This window comes from Euwallacea similis, chromosome 6 (genome assembly GCF_039881205.1).
Source record: "Euwallacea similis isolate ESF13 chromosome 6, ESF131.1, whole genome shotgun sequence".
In the NCBI taxonomy this organism is placed as follows: Eukaryota; Metazoa; Arthropoda; class Insecta; order Coleoptera; family Curculionidae; genus Euwallacea; species Euwallacea similis.
The window spans coordinates 3,042,373-3,065,228 of record NC_089614.1 but is presented as its reverse complement, the minus strand read 5'-3'; the positions used below and the strand labels follow the sequence as shown (position 1 = coordinate 3,065,228).

At 35.0% G+C, this 22,856-nt stretch overlaps 2 protein-coding genes across 5 annotated transcripts; both read left to right on the top strand.

Moving 5' to 3' along the window:
* Positions 1–1,020: 1,020 nt before the first annotated feature.
* On the top strand, positions 1,021–17,118 carry Ssdp (Sequence-specific single-stranded DNA-binding protein). Of its 4 annotated transcripts, XR_010752197.1 has the most exons (13): positions 1,021–1,599; positions 1,911–1,983; positions 2,037–2,098; positions 2,164–2,248; positions 7,143–7,184; positions 7,700–7,783; positions 7,841–8,014; positions 8,073–8,121; positions 8,661–8,690; positions 9,125–9,315; positions 13,454–13,828; positions 14,436–14,614; positions 14,684–17,118. XR_010752197.1 is itself a non-coding variant. In XM_066391434.1 (12 exons), exons 1-12 carry the CDS (start codon positions 1,544–1,546, stop codon positions 14,693–14,695), a joined length of 1,233 nt encoding a protein of 410 aa, XP_066247531.1. In that variant the 5' UTR covers positions 1,021–1,543; the 3' UTR covers positions 14,696–17,118. The 4 variants fall into 4 exon arrangements, 3 of the variants coding, with proteins under 3 accessions (XP_066247531.1, XP_066247529.1, XP_066247530.1); XM_066391434.1 differs by lacking the exon at positions 14,436–14,614; XM_066391432.1 differs by having other exon boundaries at positions 14,436–17,118.
* Positions 17,119–17,608: 490 nt separating this feature from the next.
* LOC136409433 (uncharacterized) lies at positions 17,609–20,092 on the top strand. Its single transcript, XM_066390917.1, has 6 exons — positions 17,609–17,917; positions 18,104–18,340; positions 18,392–18,493; positions 18,546–18,850; positions 18,907–19,079; positions 19,136–20,092. Exons 1-6 carry the CDS (start codon positions 17,863–17,865, stop codon positions 19,854–19,856), a joined length of 1,593 nt encoding a protein of 530 aa, XP_066247014.1. The 5' UTR covers positions 17,609–17,862; the 3' UTR covers positions 19,857–20,092.
* Positions 20,093–22,856: the final 2,764 nt, after the last annotated feature.

The following is a 22,856-nucleotide window of genomic DNA, read 5'->3' as shown; positions in this document are numbered from 1 at the left end:
CGCGTGTAATTTGAAAATTATTCATCTGGGTATTCACACATAAAGTAATATTTTGAAACCAAATCCATAATTTCTCTGAATTGAAACCCATGGGGCAATGTGCCAACTTTATAATTCTCTTACAAGATGCCAGTTGAAATGGAGAAAAATTCCATTTCCGCATCGACGCTCGAAGTGGCATGCAGCACTCTCTGTCTCCGTGTCCGCCCAGTCTTTGGAAACTGGGTGTAGCAGGAAAAATATTATTAAGAGATTCGCATCTGGAAGGAGTAATATGTGTTTTTCCGAAACTTTAAAATAAATATATCGAATTCGTTTTCTTGCTCGAGGCATTTTGCCAATTTGCAAACCTACGAAATGATGGCCAAAAACTGGTGGTAAGCTCTACCCGGGGCCTTTGCAGGCAAACGATTTCCTTCTGTCTAAATCTGTCTAATACATTGGCGAAATGCCATATTCGAAAATTCATAAAGTCAGCAGCTTTTTGTACACCCGGGCAAAAAGTAAGGGCAGTAACTCTTTATTCGACTTTGGGAACGTAAGGTCCTTTATTTCTCACAATGGTGAGGGGCTCAGTGTGACTCGCCTTAACAATTTGCCTCATATTACATCACTAACTTTCCCCTTTTTCTTTTCCAGACTAATCCAGGCTGAGAGTAAATGGAATTTTCTCCCTTTTTAGGCAACACACAATACTTGTAATCGCTATAAAGCGCCCCGTAACGGAGGTGTAACTTGTTTGTAGGTTGTTCGAACAGATGGTGCCACCAGTTCTAGGAATGAAATAAGAATCACAAGTTATTAACCACCAGTTTTCATTATTATTGCTAGTATGTTATGTCCTGTAGGTTGACATGCGTGGTATACTACATGTCGAATGCAAAAATGCAAGAAAAAAATTATATGATAGCAACCAGGGAAGAAATTTTGACATGACATTTCATGTGCATGCAAGTATGAGCATAATGCACAGTACACAGTTCGATTGGTTCAGCTTCTCCCCCCTTCAACCATGCGCAGAGAAGATCTTGTTTATTACAGACAACAAACAGGGTCGTTGCCATACAGTCAAGTATTGCAAGTACGAAGAATAGATTTGGCGTGTTTTCAGTGTAATAAGTCGCAAAATAGGACGCGCCTTTTGAAGGACTCAGTGAAAACCGTAAATGTGAATTAGTTGAATAAAAGACAACAAAGGAGCTACTGATGCGATAGTCATTTTGTAACGGGACGTTCAGCTAACGCATGCTCGCTGCTGGCTCGCCGATGGTTTTGTAGCGGCGTCAAGCAAGAAAATATATATTTCGATGTGTTGTGCCGAATTTACTGTGTGAATCGGAAAATATTTTGCGGTGCTCACGAATCTCTTCAATAATGATTATACGTGTGAAGTGACCTTAAAACTGTGAGAGCTAGTGGAATAGAGCCATGAACCGCCGCATTTATCATGTAGGACCACAGTGTGTAAATAAAATCCCGTAATTAAATAACACTGCATGTAGGTTACGTTCGCTCAAATACACATTTATTTGTTATTTTTAAAATGTACGCTAAAGGAAAAGGATCATCAGTGCCGTCCGATGCACAAGCCAGAGAAAAGTAAGTACGACCACAAAGCGCCTTTTTTACGTTTGCATGTCACCGTGTTTCCACATCAACATCGATTTCATCTCGGTCCTCGTTGCTAGCAATAAACCGGGATAATTTTTAGTAATGATGAAATATCGAATTAAATACGTTAAACTGGGTGATTTCAAATACGAAATCTTAACAGCTCAATTGATTGTTTACATTAGAGTACACAATATCCTTGGAAAGCTTGGATAGTACGACCCACACGCAAAACAATCTTGTAGTGCAATGAGCTCCAAGATCTATTTCTATTTTTAATTAAAAAATTTCACCTACAGGTTGGCTTTGTACGTTTATGAATATCTGCTACACGTCGGAGCACAAAAGGCAGCCCAGACCTTTCTGTCAGAGGTAAGATCGGTGTCTACCAAAATTACAACAATTTCCGAACGAAACATTTTTAGATCCGATGGGAAAAGAACATAACGTTAGGGGAACCTCCAGGATTTTTGCATTCTTGGTGGTGGTATGTTCATTTTCTCTTACTTGGGCAGGCCAAAATTTATCTATAATGCGTTTATATTATTTTAGTGTATTTTGGGATTTATATTGTGCGGCTCCAGAGAGAAGAGAAACTTGTGAGCATTCTTCAGAAGCAAAAGCTTTCCACGATTACGTGAGTACCTCAATTCTCAATCCTCGTATTTTCAGCCGATCAATACTCGGCCGGGAGGAGGTGGCAACACCGCTCGTATATACGCGTTTGACCAGGTGTAATCGTCCAATTCGGTACTGGTTATAACTGAAATTGTTTAAAACCCGAAGCTTTTATGTTTTTCCAACGTACACGTGCAGTTTCTTTGGCCATCATGCAAAGCTTTATCATCACTTGTTCACTCGACAGTACTGCCTCCGATAACCTTATTACTTTATATTTGACGATAAATATTTGTTTGGACGACATTCTTACGGACTAACTTGAGGACCTTGAGGTTTTTTATCTACTTACCAGCTCGACACAGCGATATCGTAGTTTCGAAATTCAGGTGACTGAATTTGTATGGTAAAATTTCAACTTGAATATTCCCGGTTGTTTTATTTTGCATCATGTTCTCGCTAAACTCGTTGCTTGCCGATTTCATTCTACCGGGTCTCGTCAAAACACCTACCCGATCGGCGTTCAATCTTGCAATCTGAGAATTTTTTATATACACCCAGAAAACCCTTTCATTTATAAAATAAAATGTTTTAAAATTTTCCACAAAAATTCCAATAACGTACCTCTCCTATCACATCTTCGACCAGGTAGAATAGTAAACCGGAATAGGTAATAACCAAACTTGTTACAGTAAATACATATTAGCACCTTAGCTACAGTATGTACTGTAGTATATATTTACTGTAGTCCCTACGCGTCATAAACTAAGTAGAACTATAAATCAACAAATAATAATAAAATTCAATAGATCCAATAGGTATTTGTTGTAATCCTCTCTACTAAGGTTATCCTGAAGCTTAAAGATTTTATTACAAGTTATCAGCCGTCCAGCCTTTGGTTCAACGTGTCACGTTCTCAGAAAAAAATACAATGCGCTCCGAATTGCAGTAATGGGACCTTAAACTAAACGTTTCGTTGCAAAAAAATTTCCCAAAATATATTCCAAAAATACTTCTTTAAAAAAATTCCGGGTGTTTAAGTTTTACTTAAAGAATTTATGAATTTTTCAAAAAAAGTGGGAATATTTAAATTAATTTTTGCAAGGTGCCTAACCAACGAAAGACCACATTCTGCTATAAAAAATATATATGTAGCTTCATAGGTGGATATTTTTTGGGGGATTAGGCCTCCTTTAACCGACCAAAACCTTTTTGCTACTGGTTGAAAATTTAGATTCCTTGTTCAATTCGGAAACAGTTTCATCTCATCCTTTTTATTTGCAATATATGTACTTACGTATTCGCAATATCTAAAAAATAAACACTTTTACCGATAGGAAAACGGTGTTAATGTATACCAAACGGCTGAAATTGGATGTACACAGTACATTCGCAGTTATTACTGCAGATAGACATTTGAAATGTGGGGCATCAATACAACTTTAAGCAGCGCAATTTATAGAAGACGATAAAAATACCTAGACATCATAGGTTTTGAATTAAAGTAACGTGAACGTTTGCGACGCAGCAGTTATAAAACTTTTGATACGGAAATTAAAAGTTTTGTAATAGAGTTTTATAAATGTTTCCCTGACTTTTCTTATAAAATAGGTAGTACTTTAATATTTTTAGAGAATATTTTTTACAAAATTAGTAGAAACAAATTTTAAATAAAAAAATTTATAAACTATAAGCCCTTTTGCACTCCTATAGTGTTTCAATATAAAGAGTTTGTTTTAAGGTTATGTTTTATATTGCTTTTACTTGTAAGCAATAACAAAAAAAGCCTTTTAATTTAAAAATAAACAGTGCTTTATTGAAAAAAAAATGGTAAAATATAGTAGCAATATTGCACTTCTTATTTATTGGAACTGAAGAAAAAATTTCTGACCTGTTTGGAGGCCCATTTTCCTTCCAAGTGCTGACAGTGGGGCGTTTTTTGCTAAGGTTTTTCATTTATGACTTTAATTTACATTATTTTGAATAGAATTTTAGCTAGATTAAACTGAAAATTACAAATTCTGAAATATAAAAACAGAAAATCAAATAATATTTATAACATAACTGGATTTTTGATTCTCAAACTCTGGGGGTAATTTGCTGGAATTTGAAAGCCCTCATGTCTTTGGTAAAGATATTAGTATTAAATAGGTTCTATTTAAGAAGTATCTCTTCATAATTGTGTGCAGTGTTTTTTACATAACTTAAACCATTATTTAATTGATTTTAGTAAAATAAAAATTGAAATTCAAGATAATATATATATATTTTTAAATTTTTGTGTCAGAGTTGCGTTTTTAAGGGGAGAGTGTGTAATACTTTACAGTTAATCTAATTAAGCCGTCGATTTGAATTCAAATCATGCTGCTTTTGCCCTAATCATGTTTAGTTTTTGTTGCATAAATTCAATAAGTCAACTTTGATAAGGACATTATCAATAATAAAACACAATAGTGTGTTTAAAAAGACGTAAATTTGTATTTTTCAAATATTTCTTCTTGCACCCAGTAGTGATAAATGAAACATGCAAATTTACTCCTTATAAATAAAAAAATTAATGTTTTCCTACAAGTAATGTCTTTATCAAACTTACGTTGAGTTTTTGAGCATATAAAAATAGCATTTTTTGGTATTTTAATTATGTAATAAAATTGAAAATTAAATTAAACGAATTTATATCTGTCAGTATGTAGCTGACGTCTTGTTACGGCTATTCAAAATTATAAAAGATTAGAGTTTAATTTTTCGAAATTCGATTCTCTCACCAGAGGCAAGCAACAAATTCTTAAGTACCATAAAATGTGAATTTATGAGTAGTTGCCTTATTGAAAGCGTAGGTGCAATGAGTTGTTTAAAAGGTAACTGAAAGCGTATTTCGATTTTGAATTAAAAATATATATTATTATTTAAAAAACAAAAGTTGCTACAAATTGCGGTCAGTCATAAATTGACATTTAACATTAGTAAACCCTTAGCTTTACGTCATATTGACGTTTGAAATTTCAAGTATCTATCGATTATAATAATCGGTCTGCTTATATGCATTCGAGTCAGATCACCCAGTTGTTAAAGGTGACCCCTAAGAAAGTACTACGTGCGAAACTAATAATATTTTTTAATAGTAAAATATGAAATTCCCTTGGTAACTAAATTCTATAAAATGTAATTAAAAATCTTCAGCTCTTTCGAAGCAATTAACAAACTTCTTTGTTCTCAATAAAATTTCACACCCTAAACCACGTGCTTTAAAAATAAAGATTTAAGCTCCGCCATTACAATTCGGTGCACCCTGTACAGTCATATAAACTGACTTGGAATGGTTCCTCGAATTTGACCATAACGGGACAGTTACGTACAAAGCACGTTCTATATTTAAGATTGAGATCTCGGAAACCGTAATAAAACAATGTTAGTTAAATTATGACAAAATTGTATCAAAAAAGTTACAAACAACAATTAACTTAGGAGGATTCTTCTTGACATGTTTAAGGTTCATTGTATTTAAAATTTTACTTTTTTGAGTCAACTTTCGAAAATAACTTAAAGATTGAATAAACGGTGATAAGTTTTGTGTAAGGGAAATGCATAACTAGGAAATTGTAAAGAAACAAAATTTGTTAACAAGTGAGGCGAAAATAATATTACTTTGAAATCAATGCCGTCAAAAGAGAAATGATTGTAGTCAACTCAAAGATTTAATTTTCAAAAATAAAATCCTATTAATTTCTGGTCACATGTTTCATGTAATTATTAATGAGGACCCTGTGTATAACTCAATGTATCGCGTAGCTATTTCTATGATTGTATATTGTATAAATGCTTTATGGACTACTTGTCTTCTATATATAGAATTCTTAATATAAATAAAGAATAAACATGGACGTTATAGGCACTACATAGTTGACTAATTCGGAAGTTAAGAGATAAGTATTTCTTTAACAAACCATTTACAAATCTCAACATCCAAATACGCCTATGAGTTCCACATCTCAATTGTACCCATCGTATTAAAACAGGTAAGGTACAAACGCTGTCAACGAAATCTTCAATTTTCAGTAGGTATCAAATTCCCTTTTAGATTCCTTTTTAGGCTTAGACTTAGCGGTTTTGTAACTGTGAATAAAATGGGTCCATTATTCGGTAGCAGTAGTCCTCAGAAAGATGCCCTAGTTTGATGCTGCTCATTGAACTTTGTGCTTTACAGAAATTGACAGACAAAAATGTTGCTTAACGTGAAAAAAATCTCGTAGGATATAATTTAAGTCATGGTTCATTATTTCTGAAAATGCACAGACAGTTAAAAACTGTAGGATTCGGCTTTCTATTCTGTTACTACCGCGTGCTATTTTTACCTTTCACCGATAGTCTGAGTGAGACTGCATCAAGCATGGCGCAGGTGCCAAATTTGACGAATTGGGTACCTACCTGCTCGACCGTGCGGCGTTGCAGTACCATGATCAGATTAATATTAAGGAATTGCAAGAACCGTTTTCGTTTAAGGTCACACTTAATAATAAAGCAATCTCTTAATTCTCTGCTTGCGCATTAATATAGGTAATTGTAAATAAAAAGTTTCACATTGCGTTGACCAGGTCATGGTTTTCTACCTGTATATTTCATCACACTAAATCATCGGTATACGTAGCCGAAGAAAAAATGATTTCCTTTTTTAATTTATTTTTATATTAGGAATCCCATAGGCTTAATCGTGTATAATATGAATATTCAGATTTTGCAATTCTCTGATCGGAAAATTAAATAGCGTGTCTTAGCGCATGTGCCGGGGAATTTTCGCGTGGAAAACAAACGCCAAGAGAGATAACCGAGCTATGTTGCCACATCCACATATGTACCTGCCGCCACAAGTCAGCCCTTTAAATATTCAGCCAGACATTTCAAAGATTTTTTTTTAGGGTTTTGTAAATTCGGGATATGGAGTTAACGGAATCGCACACGTAAGTTGGTACTTTAATTTACTCCTGTTTCTCCCCTTTCTCCCACACTCTACGTCGATGTTGTAGCTTAACAACCACGGCAAGTTTTCATTCTTTTGCCAAGTTATTCCTCTATAAACCCTATCATAGGTTTGATATAAGAAAAGAATATTATTAACAATATGGAGATGTTGCAATGGTACGCCCCTTACAAATCTATTGGATGAAAAGGGATGCTCCACTATTAATAGGTCTCCCGTAATTTTTCCAAAAGTCCCATCCAATTTCCTTACGTTATATTTATGGTGGGTTCTCATGAACGTAAAAAAAGACGACGTAACTGTCATTTTTAACCGAAATCAATTCAGCAAATTTAGTTTTTTTAGTTTCAAGAACGTGACACTCGTCGAATTTTCCACCAATGGAATTCATCACTTTAATGGTCATGAGGATCCACCGTCATTCCTTCTCTCAAACATTTCCCACATAAAATAGATTAAATTGTATTGCATTTAGAATTTAAATTCCATCCACAGAACACAGGCCCAGCACCAAGCCCTCTGGGGCAAATGCCAGCAGATGGGATGCCCGGTGGACCCATACCTCCAGGATTTTTCCCTGTAAATTACTCTCCCAAGTAAGTCGAAGTTGAGATGGAATTATTATTATTCTTGTAGAATTCCACGTTACGGCCGTCTCCTCCAACGCACCCATCAAATCAACCGTCACCCCATTCGCAACCTCCACCTCCGCACTCCAACATAATGACGTCGCAGCCCTTCATGAATCCAAGGTATGCGGGACCACGACCTGGAGTACGAATGCCAACAATAGGAAGTGATTTTAATGGAGTATGTTTTTCCTATTTTGTTTGATTTGATATTTTAACAACAGATTTATTGTTTTCAGCCCCCTGGGCAGCCCTTGATGCCAAATAATATGGACCCCACCAGACAAGGTAATATGACGTTCCTAATTTTGCATACATTTTTTTACATTACTAAAAATCTTTTATTAATAATCAGAGGTCTAACACCTTATGGCCACAGAGTGCCAAATTTGGAACGATTAATTACTAACAGTAGATGGTGTGAATATTTTTAAAATGTATCATTGCGCTTTCGTTGCGCTTCTTTGGTGTGTATTCTTGATCTGCTAAGCTAATAAAGTATCTTGATGCATTTTTTGGGTATTCACAAAATAACGCATAAAATACTTCTGGAATCCAGAGATTTGTGCTTTACAGACCAGCACAATTTTGCTGTTGGTGTAAATGTAGTAGAGTTTAAATAAACATTTATTGGTTAGTGTTTTGTGGCATCGAGCGACTTTTTGGCTGTAAGGTGTGAAGAGAGAATAATTTATTAATAAATAATAAAGTAATATTTGAACTTGACAAAATAACAAGTTAATTTCGAAAAGAGCCAATTGCACAAAAGCATGAAAGCCCCATTTCATGAATTGCCTCATGTAATGCATCTATTTTCTTGTCTCCAGGTGATGGCGGAGATTTTGTAGGTTGGCAAGGTAGGCAAATGCTCTCCTTCACCATCACACTCATACGCGCAAACACTCCTTGCTTGCTTTGCTTCTTATACATGGGTCTAATTTTCAAAATTAAATTGGCACAAAAATCAGTTTAAAAATGCTAAATGTCTGTTAGTTGCATTAACACACGTTTTTAAATGTGAATCACAAATTGTACACTAATAAATTCTCGTTTTATTTATTTTTTATTTTTTTTTAAATACCTCCGAAAGACCCTATAACAGCTTTTTTATTAACTAACAGAAATAATTACGTTAGTAAAATAAGACAGTGATTGCCAAACCTAACGAAAAATCTTATTATACTAATGTATTAGTTAAATTCTTAAAGGTGCCGGCATGTGGTGTTGATGCTACTACATCTAACCCCCAACCCTGAAAAGCTCAAAACAGACTGAAAATAATTTTCCTTAGGTCCGCCAGCAGCTATGAATCGAATGAATCCTCCTCGAGGACCATCCATGGGACCCCTGGGACCAGGCGCTTATGGCCCTGGACTCAGGGGACCTCCGCCTAACAGTAGTTTAGGACCTGGTGGACCTATGCCTCCGATGACCATGGGGGGACCAGGAGGACGACCGCAATGGCAACCTAATACGTCAACTGTAAGTGCTAAACTCGCATTTTTGAAATTTCTTTCGATGAGCATTGAATACAACTTTGTGACTCTTTTTGAGGACGAGTCGATGTTCAAACGCCACCCTTTTAGACCTCTTTCGCAATAGGTAGCTTTTAGACAATGGAAAAATTTAAAACTTTTAGAGGAGTCGTGGTCGGTAACCAGAATAAAATTTTTCCCAAACAAAAATAATAACAAGCAAGAAAAAACGATTTGTTGCGATAAGAGAACAAAAGGTTTTATTTATGTAAATAAATAAAAATGTGAAGATTATTCAGGTGCGATAAAAAAAACTTATAGAAAATAAAAATATTCTTAGCCCTTGGTTACATTTGCACTTTCCTCATTTGAAGTACGTGTACACAGATTTTCCGGGGCAAATTTTAGGTCTTTGATTTGCTTCAAGATTTGACCGAAGATATTTTTGAAATCGTCAACTTTATTAATCAGTTAGAGGGTGTATGAACTTGGTTTTTAATTTCGATATCGGTGATGGTTCGGTCTAGCTCCTGCTTAAAATTTGAAAATGTTGGCAAAAACTGGTGGAATCGTGTTTTGCGAAATGTAAATATTAGCTCAAGTAATTGCGTATCCTATTTACAGTGGCGCATTTCGCAGGACTGGGCATTTAAAACTTATTGGTCTGTGCTAGGTTTGTCTGAGTGGTGTGAAGCGTTGCTTATACCCCTTTGGTGAAACGTTCTTAAAACACTTCCAAGTACTTGTTTCTTTTGGACCATCTTGGTAATTGGTTCAATATTTTACAGTTTCCCAAAGACTGGAACAAGAACCAGCCGGTTGCATCTTTTCAACAGGTTGCTGCTGTTAGGCTTTATACTATAGGCAAGAGTTTCAGTTACAGACATATTGAGTGATATTTTCGAACGTTTCCAGATAATATCGTATAACGATTCACCCTGACGTTATGGCGAACCTCCTGTGCCAGCGGTAGATCGGTCATCCAGTTCTCGCAACATTCTTTTCCTTCGTATAATTTTGATACACACAACTTCCATTAATTGATAATTTCATTATCAGTTGCATTGGACATATCCTAAAAATAATGGTATAACTTGTCTCGAAGACAGTAATGTTTATTAGCCATTGTTGCCTCTTTCAAACACTCATTTACATATTATTTTGAATGTCTCGGAAATTTAAAGGGTCGAACCGTCAGTCGCTTCAGTACTCAATGGGCATTTTTTTCTTTTTTCTTTTGTGAGATAATGATGACGGTTGTGCATATTAGTAACAGAACTTCCTACATAACAGGCGGCGGATCCTGTGTCTAATAATATACGTCAGGAGGTAAGGTCTTTTCGTAACAAGACGACTAGACTAGACTAGACGACTCCGTTCTAGATTTCAGAACTTGGGCACGGGCAATTACGAAACATGACTCCTTGCTTACCGCACCAGAAGCAGAATAATTTGGATGTTCTGATACACTTGGAACGGAAATGAGTTCTTTCACCGCATATATAACATACGATTTCAGTTTTAGGCATGACATTACGGTCATTGTTCTCTTTGGGGGTGGTGTCGTAGTCTGAATGGTGTATCTCGTAGTGGTATTCGGTTTCTAAGTGCACTCTACGCCGAATGTTTTATTTTGCCTAACAATTTATCAGTTTCTTCTCTTACAGTCCGGGAGAAACTAACAATATCTTTGAAATTGGTCTTTCTGATTTGTTGCTGATACGTGGATACGAGAGATCACGGCAAAACCAGCTTAGTTCCTAAACTGTACCACTTGTGCTTCCGTATCTCCGGATGTGTCTGTATATTGGTACTAGCAGGTCGGTTCTTTTGTTCTATTTCCGCGTTCAATGTTTCTTCTATAAAAGTCACCGGATCGCCATCAAAACGTTTCCTCCACTCTTTTATTTTGATGCAGGTCGATGGTGACCAGCTGGGATTTTCACTTTTTTCACACGACCTTTCAGTCCAGAATTCTAGGCGGTGGGTTAGTCGTAAAAATCGATATGGTATATGGCGGATTAGTCAGAATTATGGTCGGCGGTATCAAATCATATAAACAATCGTTCCACTCTTAACGGTACGTATTTGTTTGCGCTCTTGATGCAGTTGTGAAGAATGAGGAAAAACTGACCATGGTTATTGACATTGGTATTTCACGTTTGTAACTTACGATTTCGGTTGTGTTCGGGTTAAACAGGTATTGTTGCGACTAGTACTGTTAAAATGCTCCCGGAATATTAACCTATTTGATGTTGAGGTTTTTGTGTGAGTAATGATGGTGAAAATAGAATTTTACTGTGGCGACTTAAAGGTCTTAAAGAACAGGTAAAATGTGGCGGTTTTCAATTTATTACATTGATTGTAATAATTGTAAATAAAGGTTAAACATGTTCAATATGATGCTGTATCAGGTACGTCATCTCTGAGGGAAAATTGTATTGTTTGCAATAACACTGAACTGTCAGAACTGACAAAAATCAGTTGTCTTTAATATATTTTTTAGCTTTTCATTTTACTTTCTTTTTGACCCATTTTTTCTTTTGTTACGTGTCTCAAATCCCATTAAATTTACAATGACCATTAGGTGAATTAGTGGAATCATAAAATAATATTTTCGTTTCAACCTGGATAATTTTGGGGTGAAAATTGTGGTGTACAAAAAAAATGATCGATGATTGCACAGTAGATGTTTTACTTAGAGACTTTTTTTTTAATAGAGATTGGGGAAATGGGTTTACATATACCAGACCTTTAATGGTATGATCTTAATCGGTCTGCTAGTGTGAGACTCACAGACAGACTATAGTCGAATTAAAAACCCCTCTCCTCTCTTCACCCTGGACCACTCCCCTACACCCCTTCCGGAGCAGTTGCACAGCATTATTTCAAGAGATTACCTAAAGACTTAATATTTATTTACTATATGTATAAACTAACAGGTGACCTTTAAAAAAACCGCTTATTGGGCGGCGAATCGTAAACGTAGTGTTGATCAAGACTTTTCCCATTTACCATCAAACTTTTGACTGATAACAAATAACAGATAAATTTGTTCAAGATATGTCTCTAATATTTCAACCGTTCACAAATTGAATTCATTTCGGGATATTTTAAATCTGTTTAGAAACCCATGAAATATTGAAACAATTTATTGAGAAAAATTTAAATGTCCCTAGGGAACTTCAAAACTTATTCTATGTCACTTTAAACCCCAAACGAAAAAGAGACTTAAATATAGGTATAGTACAAAAATGGAACTGAACATAAATTTGTCGCTATCTTTGTTAAAAGAAAACCTTGCTGGATCAATTAGAATCAATTTCCCGAAAGTCATCACTGATAAATATTAGAATTTACATTTTTCTTTTCATGGATTTTGTCACAGTAGTTCATAAGTGAAAATTTAGAACACAATGATCAAACACGCCTATAGGTATAATGTAAATTTATGGCGAACTAAGTCCGGTCTAATGTTTATTGGATTACTGTTGACTGTGAGTAATTTTTTTAAATTAGACTTTTGAATAAATAAATCAATGTATTAAAGTTAGTTCTGTCGTTAAAAATATCTTATTAATTCAAATTGACATTTGAACTGTAATATCAAATATCAAACACATTTTTAATATGTAGATCTGTGAATCAGTGTGAGTACACTTGAAAACTATGTGACAAAGGGAAAAAAATTGAAGAGAGCTTTTTTCTACCAAATAAATTAATAATTTTAAAATGTTTCTGCTGTTTTAAAAACAGCCACTTTACCGATAAAATTTGTACACCCTATATTTTGTTAATTGAATATTTTTTGGAATATAGTATTATTTTTCGCGTTACGCATTAAAATTTAATACACCCTGTATACAAACGCCGAAAAAGAACATGTATCTACATATTAGATCATCAAGGCTCTGATTTGCAAATATTTTAATTTCAAATTATATTCTTAATTGATAGATAACTTACTGTACCTGGAGAATCTTAATTATTTAGTTACTCCCGAAAATTTAATTTTTTGCTGACCTCTTCAATTAGTTCTGAATTTTTATACTGCATTTTATTATAACGGGTTAACGAACAACTCTTGATTTGACTGAGAGTATGTTTGTTTTCAATAGGTCAATAACAATAAATAATTTTTATAGCCAATGAATTATTCTTCGTCATCGCCTGGTAATTATGGAGGACCTCCAGGATCAGCAGGACCCGCTGGTCCTGGAACACCAATAATGCCCAGTCCCCAAGACTCTAGTAATTCAGGAGGAGAGAATATGTACACATTAATGAAACCAGCAGTAGGTGGAAATATGCCTGGCGATTTCCAAATGGGAGGAGGGCCCGACGCGGGAGGTCCCATGGGACCCATGGGACCGAATTCGATGGGACCTGTCATGAACGGAGACGGAATGGATGGAATGAAAAATTCTCCAGCCAATGGTGGACCTGGTACACCCAGGGAAGATAGTGGAAGTGGCATGGGAGATTATAATCTCGGAGGGTTTGGAGGACCTGGAGAAAACGTAAGTATATTTATTTTTGTTTTAATAAGGGTAGTTGGCGTTTTGTTTAACGTATCGTGCCATTTGTACAGTCTGTTCAAAGTTTAATTGATTTTGCAAATATAGGGAGTTTATAGTGTTGTGTAGTTAAATATAATTAGAATGAGTTTTGGCAATAGGTCAAGGAAGTTGAAAGTCTCTGCGTTAACTTCCTGAGACTTGAAGTTTTTCTACTTATAGGATTTTGCCTTCAAACACGCGCATTAGAGCTGTAGAGTTTCTATCTGAAGAAGCCGAAGTTGCATGCAGCATGAAGGCTTTTTCTCAAGCATTTATACATATGTTAATCTATATGCACAAGTCATTAGCGTCGTTCAAAATGTTGCGTGAACATATAAGTTCAGGCGACTTAGTTGACATAAAACACTTGTCAACCAGCTTATTCCAGTACCTTTTATAAGCGAATCATACACATTAGATCTTTAGCGTGGAGTGACTGTTACTCAGCATTATGATGATTCATTACCATACACAGGACTACAAGAAGGTCAAATGTGTACCAAAAATGGTGCTGGTGCTTGCGCTTAGTAGACTGACACTTAACCACTAAAGGTCGCTTTCCTTCCAGGACCAAACGGAATCGGCTGCTATTTTGAAAATAAAAGAGAGCATGCAAGAAGAGGCCAAGAGGTTTGAGAAAGACTCGGATCATCCTGAGTATTTCATGCAATAACTCACCTCGGCTGGCCCTCAATAGGCTGGTGGACTATGCCTCTTCCTTGACCTAACCTACTAACACGGGCGGTGGTGTGTTCGGCAAAAGTCGCCAACTCTTCGGGCCGCGCCACTAGTCATCATTCTTGTATTTGTTTCCAGATATTCCTGTGATTCCAGTCCAGGGAGCACAGGACACGTCGCACATGTCAAGTTCCTTCTTCAACCCGAATATTTCACATATTTTTTGTCCACCAGCCTAGGCGGGCTGGACCACTCAAATGCGTTCTAACCACGGCAACTCAGCTGTAAAAAATCGTTCTTACTACATTCATAGAGCACATTATAGAGATGTTAAATTACTTTTCGTAATTGGAGGAATGCTCATTTATTCACGTTCTCTTATCAAAGAATATGTGAGGAGCTATAGTTAGAGTAACCAGTTTTCAGGAGTATCATATGACTGAAAAATTGGTTAATTTAAGTTTTGTAACTCCTCATATAAGTAAGAATAACAATTTTTAGATTGCAGATCTGAACAAATGTGCGTAAAGAATCTCAGTATCACTCACACATTGCTTATAACGGTTAGGGCGCACGTGAACAAGGGAGCAATTCTTATTTTCTTTAAAAACCTCTTTAGTTGCTTCATGTTTGCATTTATTTCATTTTTTAAATACTGTATAAATATACATGTAAGTGCATTAATTATACATAAAAATTTCCAGACGTCCCTTGGAAACATGTAGTTCTAGCTTATCAAAACATTTCTTAAGTTCAGCTGGGTTTGATCTTACTGCGTGTTTTGAAGTTAACTATGTATTTGTTATTGCAACATTATCTATGTCGTACAAATGTCGTAGTTTCCGTTTTTTTCTGATTTCAGTTTGTTTTTTTAAGGGTGAAATTTTATAATAACAGACGTTAGCCAAATGTTATATTGAGTGATCGTCTACTTCCAGGTATGGCGGACTTTTTGTTAGTTGTCTTTCCACTGACACATTTTAGCACATTTTGTATACTGAAAGTAATTTCAGCTCTTCCTATATGTTTTGATTTGTATGACCGTAACGCGGGATTATACTTCTTTCTATTAACTCTGTACTAACATCTTAATGAAAACAGTATGCTCCTAAATTAGCAGTAAAATAAAAGGCATTTTGCACAGTTTATTGACGCACTGTATACAAAAATTTGACATCTCTACAAAAATCTGGGTTTTCAATAAGTACTTGAGAATTGATAGATTTTATAAAAACACTTAATTTTAACGTTGTACGTATTTAGGAAATTCTCTTGGAAATACCAGTGTAAACTATATGACTGTAGTTCTATATGTCATGATTTAATGTATTTTTATCACCTAACTAGACGAATCCCGTTGGTTCAAACGTACGGAAATTTGTAAAATAGTTTGCAATGCCAAACTTAAGTGAAAAGATGAAATGTCCATTATTTAGGACGTAAGAAATTAATATGCAGTAATTGTCGTATAGACGTAACTCTTTATTTCGATTCGAAGCTTTATGCCTAGATCTAGTGCGTTTGATCTAGTACATGAAATTTTTAGTACAAGTGTTATAAAATTCTACGTTGCTAAAGGTTCTTTTAATTCACTCAAACCAATACATGTACAAATATGTTTTCTCGACAAGTCCCAGTGTTAAAACCCAGTGTTAATTTATTTTATCTACTTTTTATGTATATATTCTGTATATAAAGATTCAGATGTACAAAAAGTTGTTTCAATCTTAATAGATCTGCATTAACCACGATCTCTATAGGAAGCTTTCTATTATCCATATCAAAAACAGGAATTGTCGATTATTTTACAAATGGTCTGTATATCTTTGCTAATATTCTAAGGGTTTATCATTCAGGCTTCTTATTACGGTATAACTTAAGTATAAGTATCTATCAGTATTATAATTTAGCCTGTTCTATTTAGCGCTTTAAGGTGTGTGTTTTATTTCCCTTTTATTATCGATAACTTGGAAGGTCAAAACCAAAAAGTGTTGGTTATTTTCTAAGGCGTTATAATTATATACATTTTACGCCAATTAATAACCGTTCGAGTTCCTTTTTTAAGTTAAGATTATGAAAATGATTGTTCGAAAGAGTGTTTGTTCCCTTACTACTTGTCTATACTTTCGGGAGAAATTTATATTGAGCAGCAAAAAGAAACTAAAGCGGATTCGTCTAGGGTGATAAGATATATGCTATACAGAACATTATGTAAATACATGCAATAGGGAAATGTTAAAAATCAGGGGCAACGCCCAAAAAATGTAATTCTATTGACATATACAGGTACAATATGTATTCTTTATCTATGTATGTACCTCTCCACCTGAGACATTTTAATTTTATTGGTAATTATTTTATGATCTTGGACCGTAACTAGATTAAGATGTTAATTTATAAAATATTCTCGTAAAGTATATACTTAAATTGATTTATTAGAAGATTAATTAGATTATTCGAATGAGAGTGAATGGGAGTGCGGCTGACTTGTGATATGAATATATTGTGAAAATGTGAATTTTATTAATATTATTGTTTTCTTTTTTGTATGGATAATAAATATCAAAAGTTTACCTAACGCAGTTTTATTCATGATAAATAAACATCCACGTACCATTGCCGATAAAAAAATTACCTATTACACCAGTTTATGCAGTGGCCCGAAATTGGATTACATAATGTTAACGGCACATTCTGCTACCAAAAAGAAGGTCAAAAGTTTATAAAAGTATAGGTTAACAAACGCTTCGTTTCTAAGAAAGAGCGTCGAAATTATAATTTAAAAATTAAAATTTTGAGGTTCTGTATGCCGGAAATAAAGCATTTGCGAACTAATACGTATATGACTTTTTGTCTCCTTTTTGATAGTAGAATAAGTTGCTAACCTTTGGCAAGCTCATTGTGAAATACCCTACATAGAAACACATATAACTTTCACCCGAACATTTCATAATTGCTGTAAAACTTCCGCTTTATGGCCCAAAACTTACTAAGACAACAGCGAAATTAAATTTTAGTCAATTATTTGCGGTTCGCTTCCTACTTAATATCCTCGTATTACATACGCCCAAAACGCGGAAAGTTGAGTTTCAGAGATGTCTTAAAAATAAACTGGTTAATTTAGCCTATTGTTCTCAATTAAAAGCTATAATTGGGAGTAAACGACATACATGCTCAGCAGGGGAGAATATAGTCAAAATAACGAAATCACAGGTGCATTAGCAGTGGTATTTTGGGAAAGATTAAAGAAGAGCCAGTTCTGGATCGTTTTTATCGAGGAATAGTTCTCTTTGAGTTTTGCGTGTCAGTAAAAATCAATGATCGACCATACCATGAACCTTAGTTGTGAGGAAATTGATTTATTGTTGAAAGGTAAGTAAATTCTGTGAAAATACCGAAGAAGGTTAATGTTCAACAAAAAATACTGTGATTTGTAAAAAATTAGTATTATAACTATTTTCCTTCAGTTGTTTACAAAGGAGGTCACCCTAGATTGATGTGTTATCCTAATATATATTATGGAAATGGATTAAAACTTAGCGCATCTTTGCTTTATAGAGATTTACGAGTATTTGAAACGGAGAAAAGTTGGCTCGGCTGAATTATCCCCAAAAGATCGGAAATTAGCAGAGGAGTTGATTGAGAGGTCAAAAAAACATTTACAACAAATAATCATGATAACGAGCAAGGAAGAAACGTATGATGCCATAGGTGAAACTAATTCCAGCGAATTACATAATAATATCAAATCTCCATCGGAAACGGAAAGTTACGTGGACATGTCAAAAAATAATGGTAAGCGCTATCCGTTTATTTATATTATAGATAAAACAGTGGGACTTCTAGACATTCCCCCCGCTTTGCCTGAGAAGAACCCAGTTCTGATCACACAGCTTCGAGTCAAACCCATACCAATAACAACAGAACCAACGTCGTGTCCTTATAAAGGTAAAATAATTATTAAAATCTCTATAGCATTTAAGTCATACTTAAAATTTAGAACTACCAGCCAAATACGTGTCCCCGGAAGCCAAAAATGGTACTCTATCTTTGCGCAGGAAAATGTTTAGCATTTTTGACCGATCAAGCACAGTTTTCGGTGCAATACACGAAAACTGGCTACTCATATACCGCTCTGTTAAGGATACCAAACCTTTCAGAGCATTAGATCTGAAGGAGTATGAAGCTAAGGAAGATTATTATGATTCCTCCATGAGCGATGGTAGTAAAGAATTCAGAAAAAATAAGGCCACATCGTCCTTTACGGTTTTTTCTACTAATTATGAAGATAAAAGTTATTACAGTGTACGATTGTTTAATTTTCTCGTAGAAGTTTGTTACTGAATATTTCTTTAAAACAGTTTGCAGCCGCTACTTATAAGGATATGACGCAGTGGGTGGCAAAAATAAACAAGAGCCATGACCAAGCAATGAGTGCCGGTAAAAATTCGCGCAACAGTGATTATGAGATAGTCGACAATCCCAACATCAGCGATGATAACAAAGGGGAAAATATTTATAATGAGATCGACAGGTACTTATTTATTTGTGTATTTCAAAAGGTAGATATACAAGGCCGTATGATTCTAGCTTAAACAGTCAAGTTTTAATGAATAAACGGCCACCTCCAAATCTTCCCTTAAAATCTACAACTGAAATCGAGAAAATTGTTGACGAAGATGATATGTATCAGGAGGTGTCCTGTATCGACGCAAAATCGGATCTGAAGAGTGAAAACTCTTTTAATTCAGAGCCAAAGAAGGACCAAACCTACGACGAACTTGCATCAATTGAGGATAAAGTGAAGGGGCTCGAATCCAAATCCAACATTAGAAAAATTGAGAAGGAAAACATAGAAACAACACCTCTAGACTTCACACCCAAGTGGGTCACTCCCATAAAAAATACCAGAAAAGATACAATAAGCAATGAGCACTCACCCACATCCGGCTTGCATAACAGTATAGTACAAATACATCGGCAAAAACATTCACCATCCCAAACGCGGGGCATGGAAACATTTTCCAGAAACTCAAAATTAGAGACTTTCCAAGCCAACTTCATCAAGGAGAGCCCTCAAAATGACTTCCATTTTATAGAACCTAACATAAACGAGCCGTTCGCAATAAGTTCTATAGAAACACAGCAAGGGAACAAGAAGAAAAAGAAACAAGGGGAGAACGAAAAGCCTATGGTGCTGTTGAAGGACAATATAATGGAAGAAGAGAGTTCTTCGAAGAAACTGAAGAAGTCTCCGGTTATTCCAGTTAAGCCTGCCATGAATAAAGTCGTTAAAAAATTGAATTTATAAGTTTTGTAATGGTGTAAGGAATATTGTGATATTGTATAATAAAGTAAAATATTATACAAACTGTTCGGAAATAATGTTGAAATATTTTGAAAGGTAACTCTAGAGATTAAAATAAAAAAATCTCTTATAAACATACCCCAAAAATCGTTTTTTAAAGGGGCTATAATCTCTTAAAGGAGAAACTCTGGAGATGTTTGTATCGTAATATTTTTGAAACGGTTTGCACTAAAATTACGAAATTCTGTATACTGTAATAAGTTGAAATGGTAAAACTTTTTTTGTGTTAATAATCGCATATTTTAGTCAGACGCGTCAAATATAGGGAGTTCTCTATGTAAATTTTGCCTTGACTTTTTTGTTTGTGACGTTTCTTAATTTTTGAAATAAAATTACTTAATCTCAAATATTTTTAAGTAAAAAAGCTCCTCTTATTTCATTTCGTTAGCATATATCGTTTTTCAGAAAAATACATTTTTATAAACCGATGCACGATTACGTGAACATCGAAATCTATGAAGCAGAGAATTAAAGGATGAATTGAGATGAACGAAGGCTATTTTCAAGATTTGTTATGAATAAGTGATAAATCCTTAATAATATTAGTCTTTTTATTGACTGGCTAATAAAAAATATTTTTATTACAAGGATGACTATTATGTTTATTAAGATGCATTTCGACGTCTATGTAATCGTGCATCGGTTCATGAAAATCAATTTTTCTGGAAAGCGGTCTATCCTAACGAGATGAAATAAGAGGACCTATTTTACTTTAAAAAATTTGCGATACGGTTATTTGATTTCAAAAATGCAACAAAGAAAAGGTTAGGGCAATATTTATGTAGATTCCCTGTATGTAACGCCCTTGACTAAAATTTGCAATTATTAACACAGAAAAAGTTTTCCCATTCCAACCTATTACAATACACCGAATTTCATAATTTTAGCGTAAACTGTTTTGAAAATATTGCAAAAAACCATCTTTAAAGTTCCCCTTTAAGGGGTTCTAACTCCTTTAAGAAGCAATTTTTGGGGTATGTTTATAGGATTTTTTAAAATATATTAATCTCTAGAAACGCCTCCCAAAATATTTCAAAGTTATTTCCGGACACCATGTGTTAATTGTATTAGGTATAAGATGCTAATAAAGATATTTGGAGAAATATTAGCATATAGCGAATTGGACGTGGCCACCACGAACTCAGAAACTTTAAATAACCATTTCTACCAGGTGGTCACTATCAAAAGAGGAAACACGCTTTTAGTGGCTGAATCGTTTCCGCCACGTGTCTACATGTTATGGTCATAGCAACGAGCCATCGGTTATCACTTTGAATTCCTATGCGCACAATTTTTTCGGCCATAACGTTAAATTAAATCATTTTCATGCTTGACAACTTTAATGCAACAGGATTTTTATCTTTTATGGGAAGCCTACAGTTAACTACGTGTAATAGTAGAGCATATAAGTACGTTCATTTATTGAAATATAGTTAGTTGAACACTCCCATTATGATATCTTGCAGTGGCCGGATTGAATAAAGAGAACTGGCTGGTCCGTCTTATAGAGAGAAGAGAGAGAAATCTCGATTGGTTTTGAGGCATCCTACAGATTTCCTAAGAAAATACCTGAAAATTTATAAAAAAACAGTGATACATTTTAAAGGGTCTCTACCAATAGCATTTTGCTCAGAAATGGCGAATACAATGGTAACCTTGCTTAGAATTGCCAATTTTGGACATTGCAATTTGAGATGTATGTAGGTACCTGCAAATGTCGGAAATTTACGAAAAAAGGGCCTACGAAGTGTGCTCGGCTACTAACTCTTATAAGAAGAAATATGCAGTATTTAAATACTTTTAAGTTCGTTGATCAAGGAAAAAACCATTTAGAAACTTTAATTATAAAGTTTGATGATGAGATGTACATAAACAACAACGTTGCAATCCTTTTTCTTTCAGTTTTACCACTGAAATTTTGATGAAACTTTGTCCTGCGAATTGAAAGACCTTTGGTGTTTATCTGAAAACAATTCAAACTTTTTAGGAATTCCCAATTTCAGCAAAAAGTTAGGCTTGAAGACCGACCATAAACCGGGGCAACCATCCCAGAATGGTTTACAACCTGGAATTCCCAAGAGGTCTTTTATCTTTATTGTTGGCAGGTATTGGGCTTTAGTTTAAAACTCATCTGGTGTTTGCAAGATGTTGGAAGTCGGATAGCAAAATGAAAGGCCGGCAAAGGTCAGTTCCCAGATTGTGTGGAACTAATAAACTCATTAGACGCACTTCATTGCATCTACAATGCGGCAAGGAAGAGATTGGATTGACCGTCAATTGGGGTATTGTCCTTTCATCCGCCTTTGTCGGCTGAGACCCCCCCCGAGGGATAAAGCCGAACCAATGGGAGTGAAGGAACCATGAGACATTTCCATCAAGATCTGAACAAGAAGAGTCTTCATTAATCTGTCATCAAGAATAGACACACAAGAACTTTCCACACAACTTCACACTGCGTTCCAGTCTTGCAAACACAACATACTCTAGTTATCAAGGAAATATATTTTAATTAAACAAACCAAAAGTGCATCAATTCAGTTCTTCTCACAAAAACGAGAGTGGTCCTTCGGTGATTCACAAAACTCAAAACCAGCCGCGGAAGCAGAACCACCCACCGAGTTGCATCCTGAAGAGATTGAGTAGCAACCATCCCCGACAGTGTTAATTCAAACTCTTTGAGGGAGAGACTGCTAAAATCTATCAAGCGGATCGACTAGTTCATCCTTTGACTCAAGCACGTCAAGATTTCATATCCACCTCCCTTTTACGGTTAAATACCGATGTTGCATGTGGAAATTTAATTCCCTATTATGGTTATTAAGGACTTTAAATAAAATATTTCTATCAATCAAAATTCAGTACCTAAATTATCGCCAGTTAGATCTTTATAGATCCTTTTACAAGTCATCTCAACTATTGATATTATCACCCTTTAGTAACACA

Coding starts and splice junctions, on each gene's coding strand:
- Ssdp (XM_066391432.1), top strand. CDS start 1,544: ATGTACGCTAAAGGAAAAGGATCATCAGTGCCGTCCGATGCACAAGCC. Junction 2,099..2,163: donor TTTTTGCATTCTTGGTGGTG/GTATGTTCATTT, acceptor ATATTATTTTAG/TGTATTTTGGGATTTATATT. Junction 8,122..8,660: donor TATGGACCCCACCAGACAAG/GTAATATGACGT, acceptor TCTTGTCTCCAG/GTGATGGCGGAGATTTTGTA.
- LOC136409433 (XM_066390917.1), top strand. CDS start 17,863: ATGATCGACCATACCATGAACCTTAGTTGTGAGGAAATTGATTTATTG. Junction 18,341..18,391: donor GGACATGTCAAAAAATAATG/GTAAGCGCTATC, acceptor TGGGACTTCTAG/ACATTCCCCCCGCTTTGCCT. Junction 18,851..18,906: donor AAGATAAAAGTTATTACAGT/GTACGATTGTTT, acceptor TCTTTAAAACAG/TTTGCAGCCGCTACTTATAA.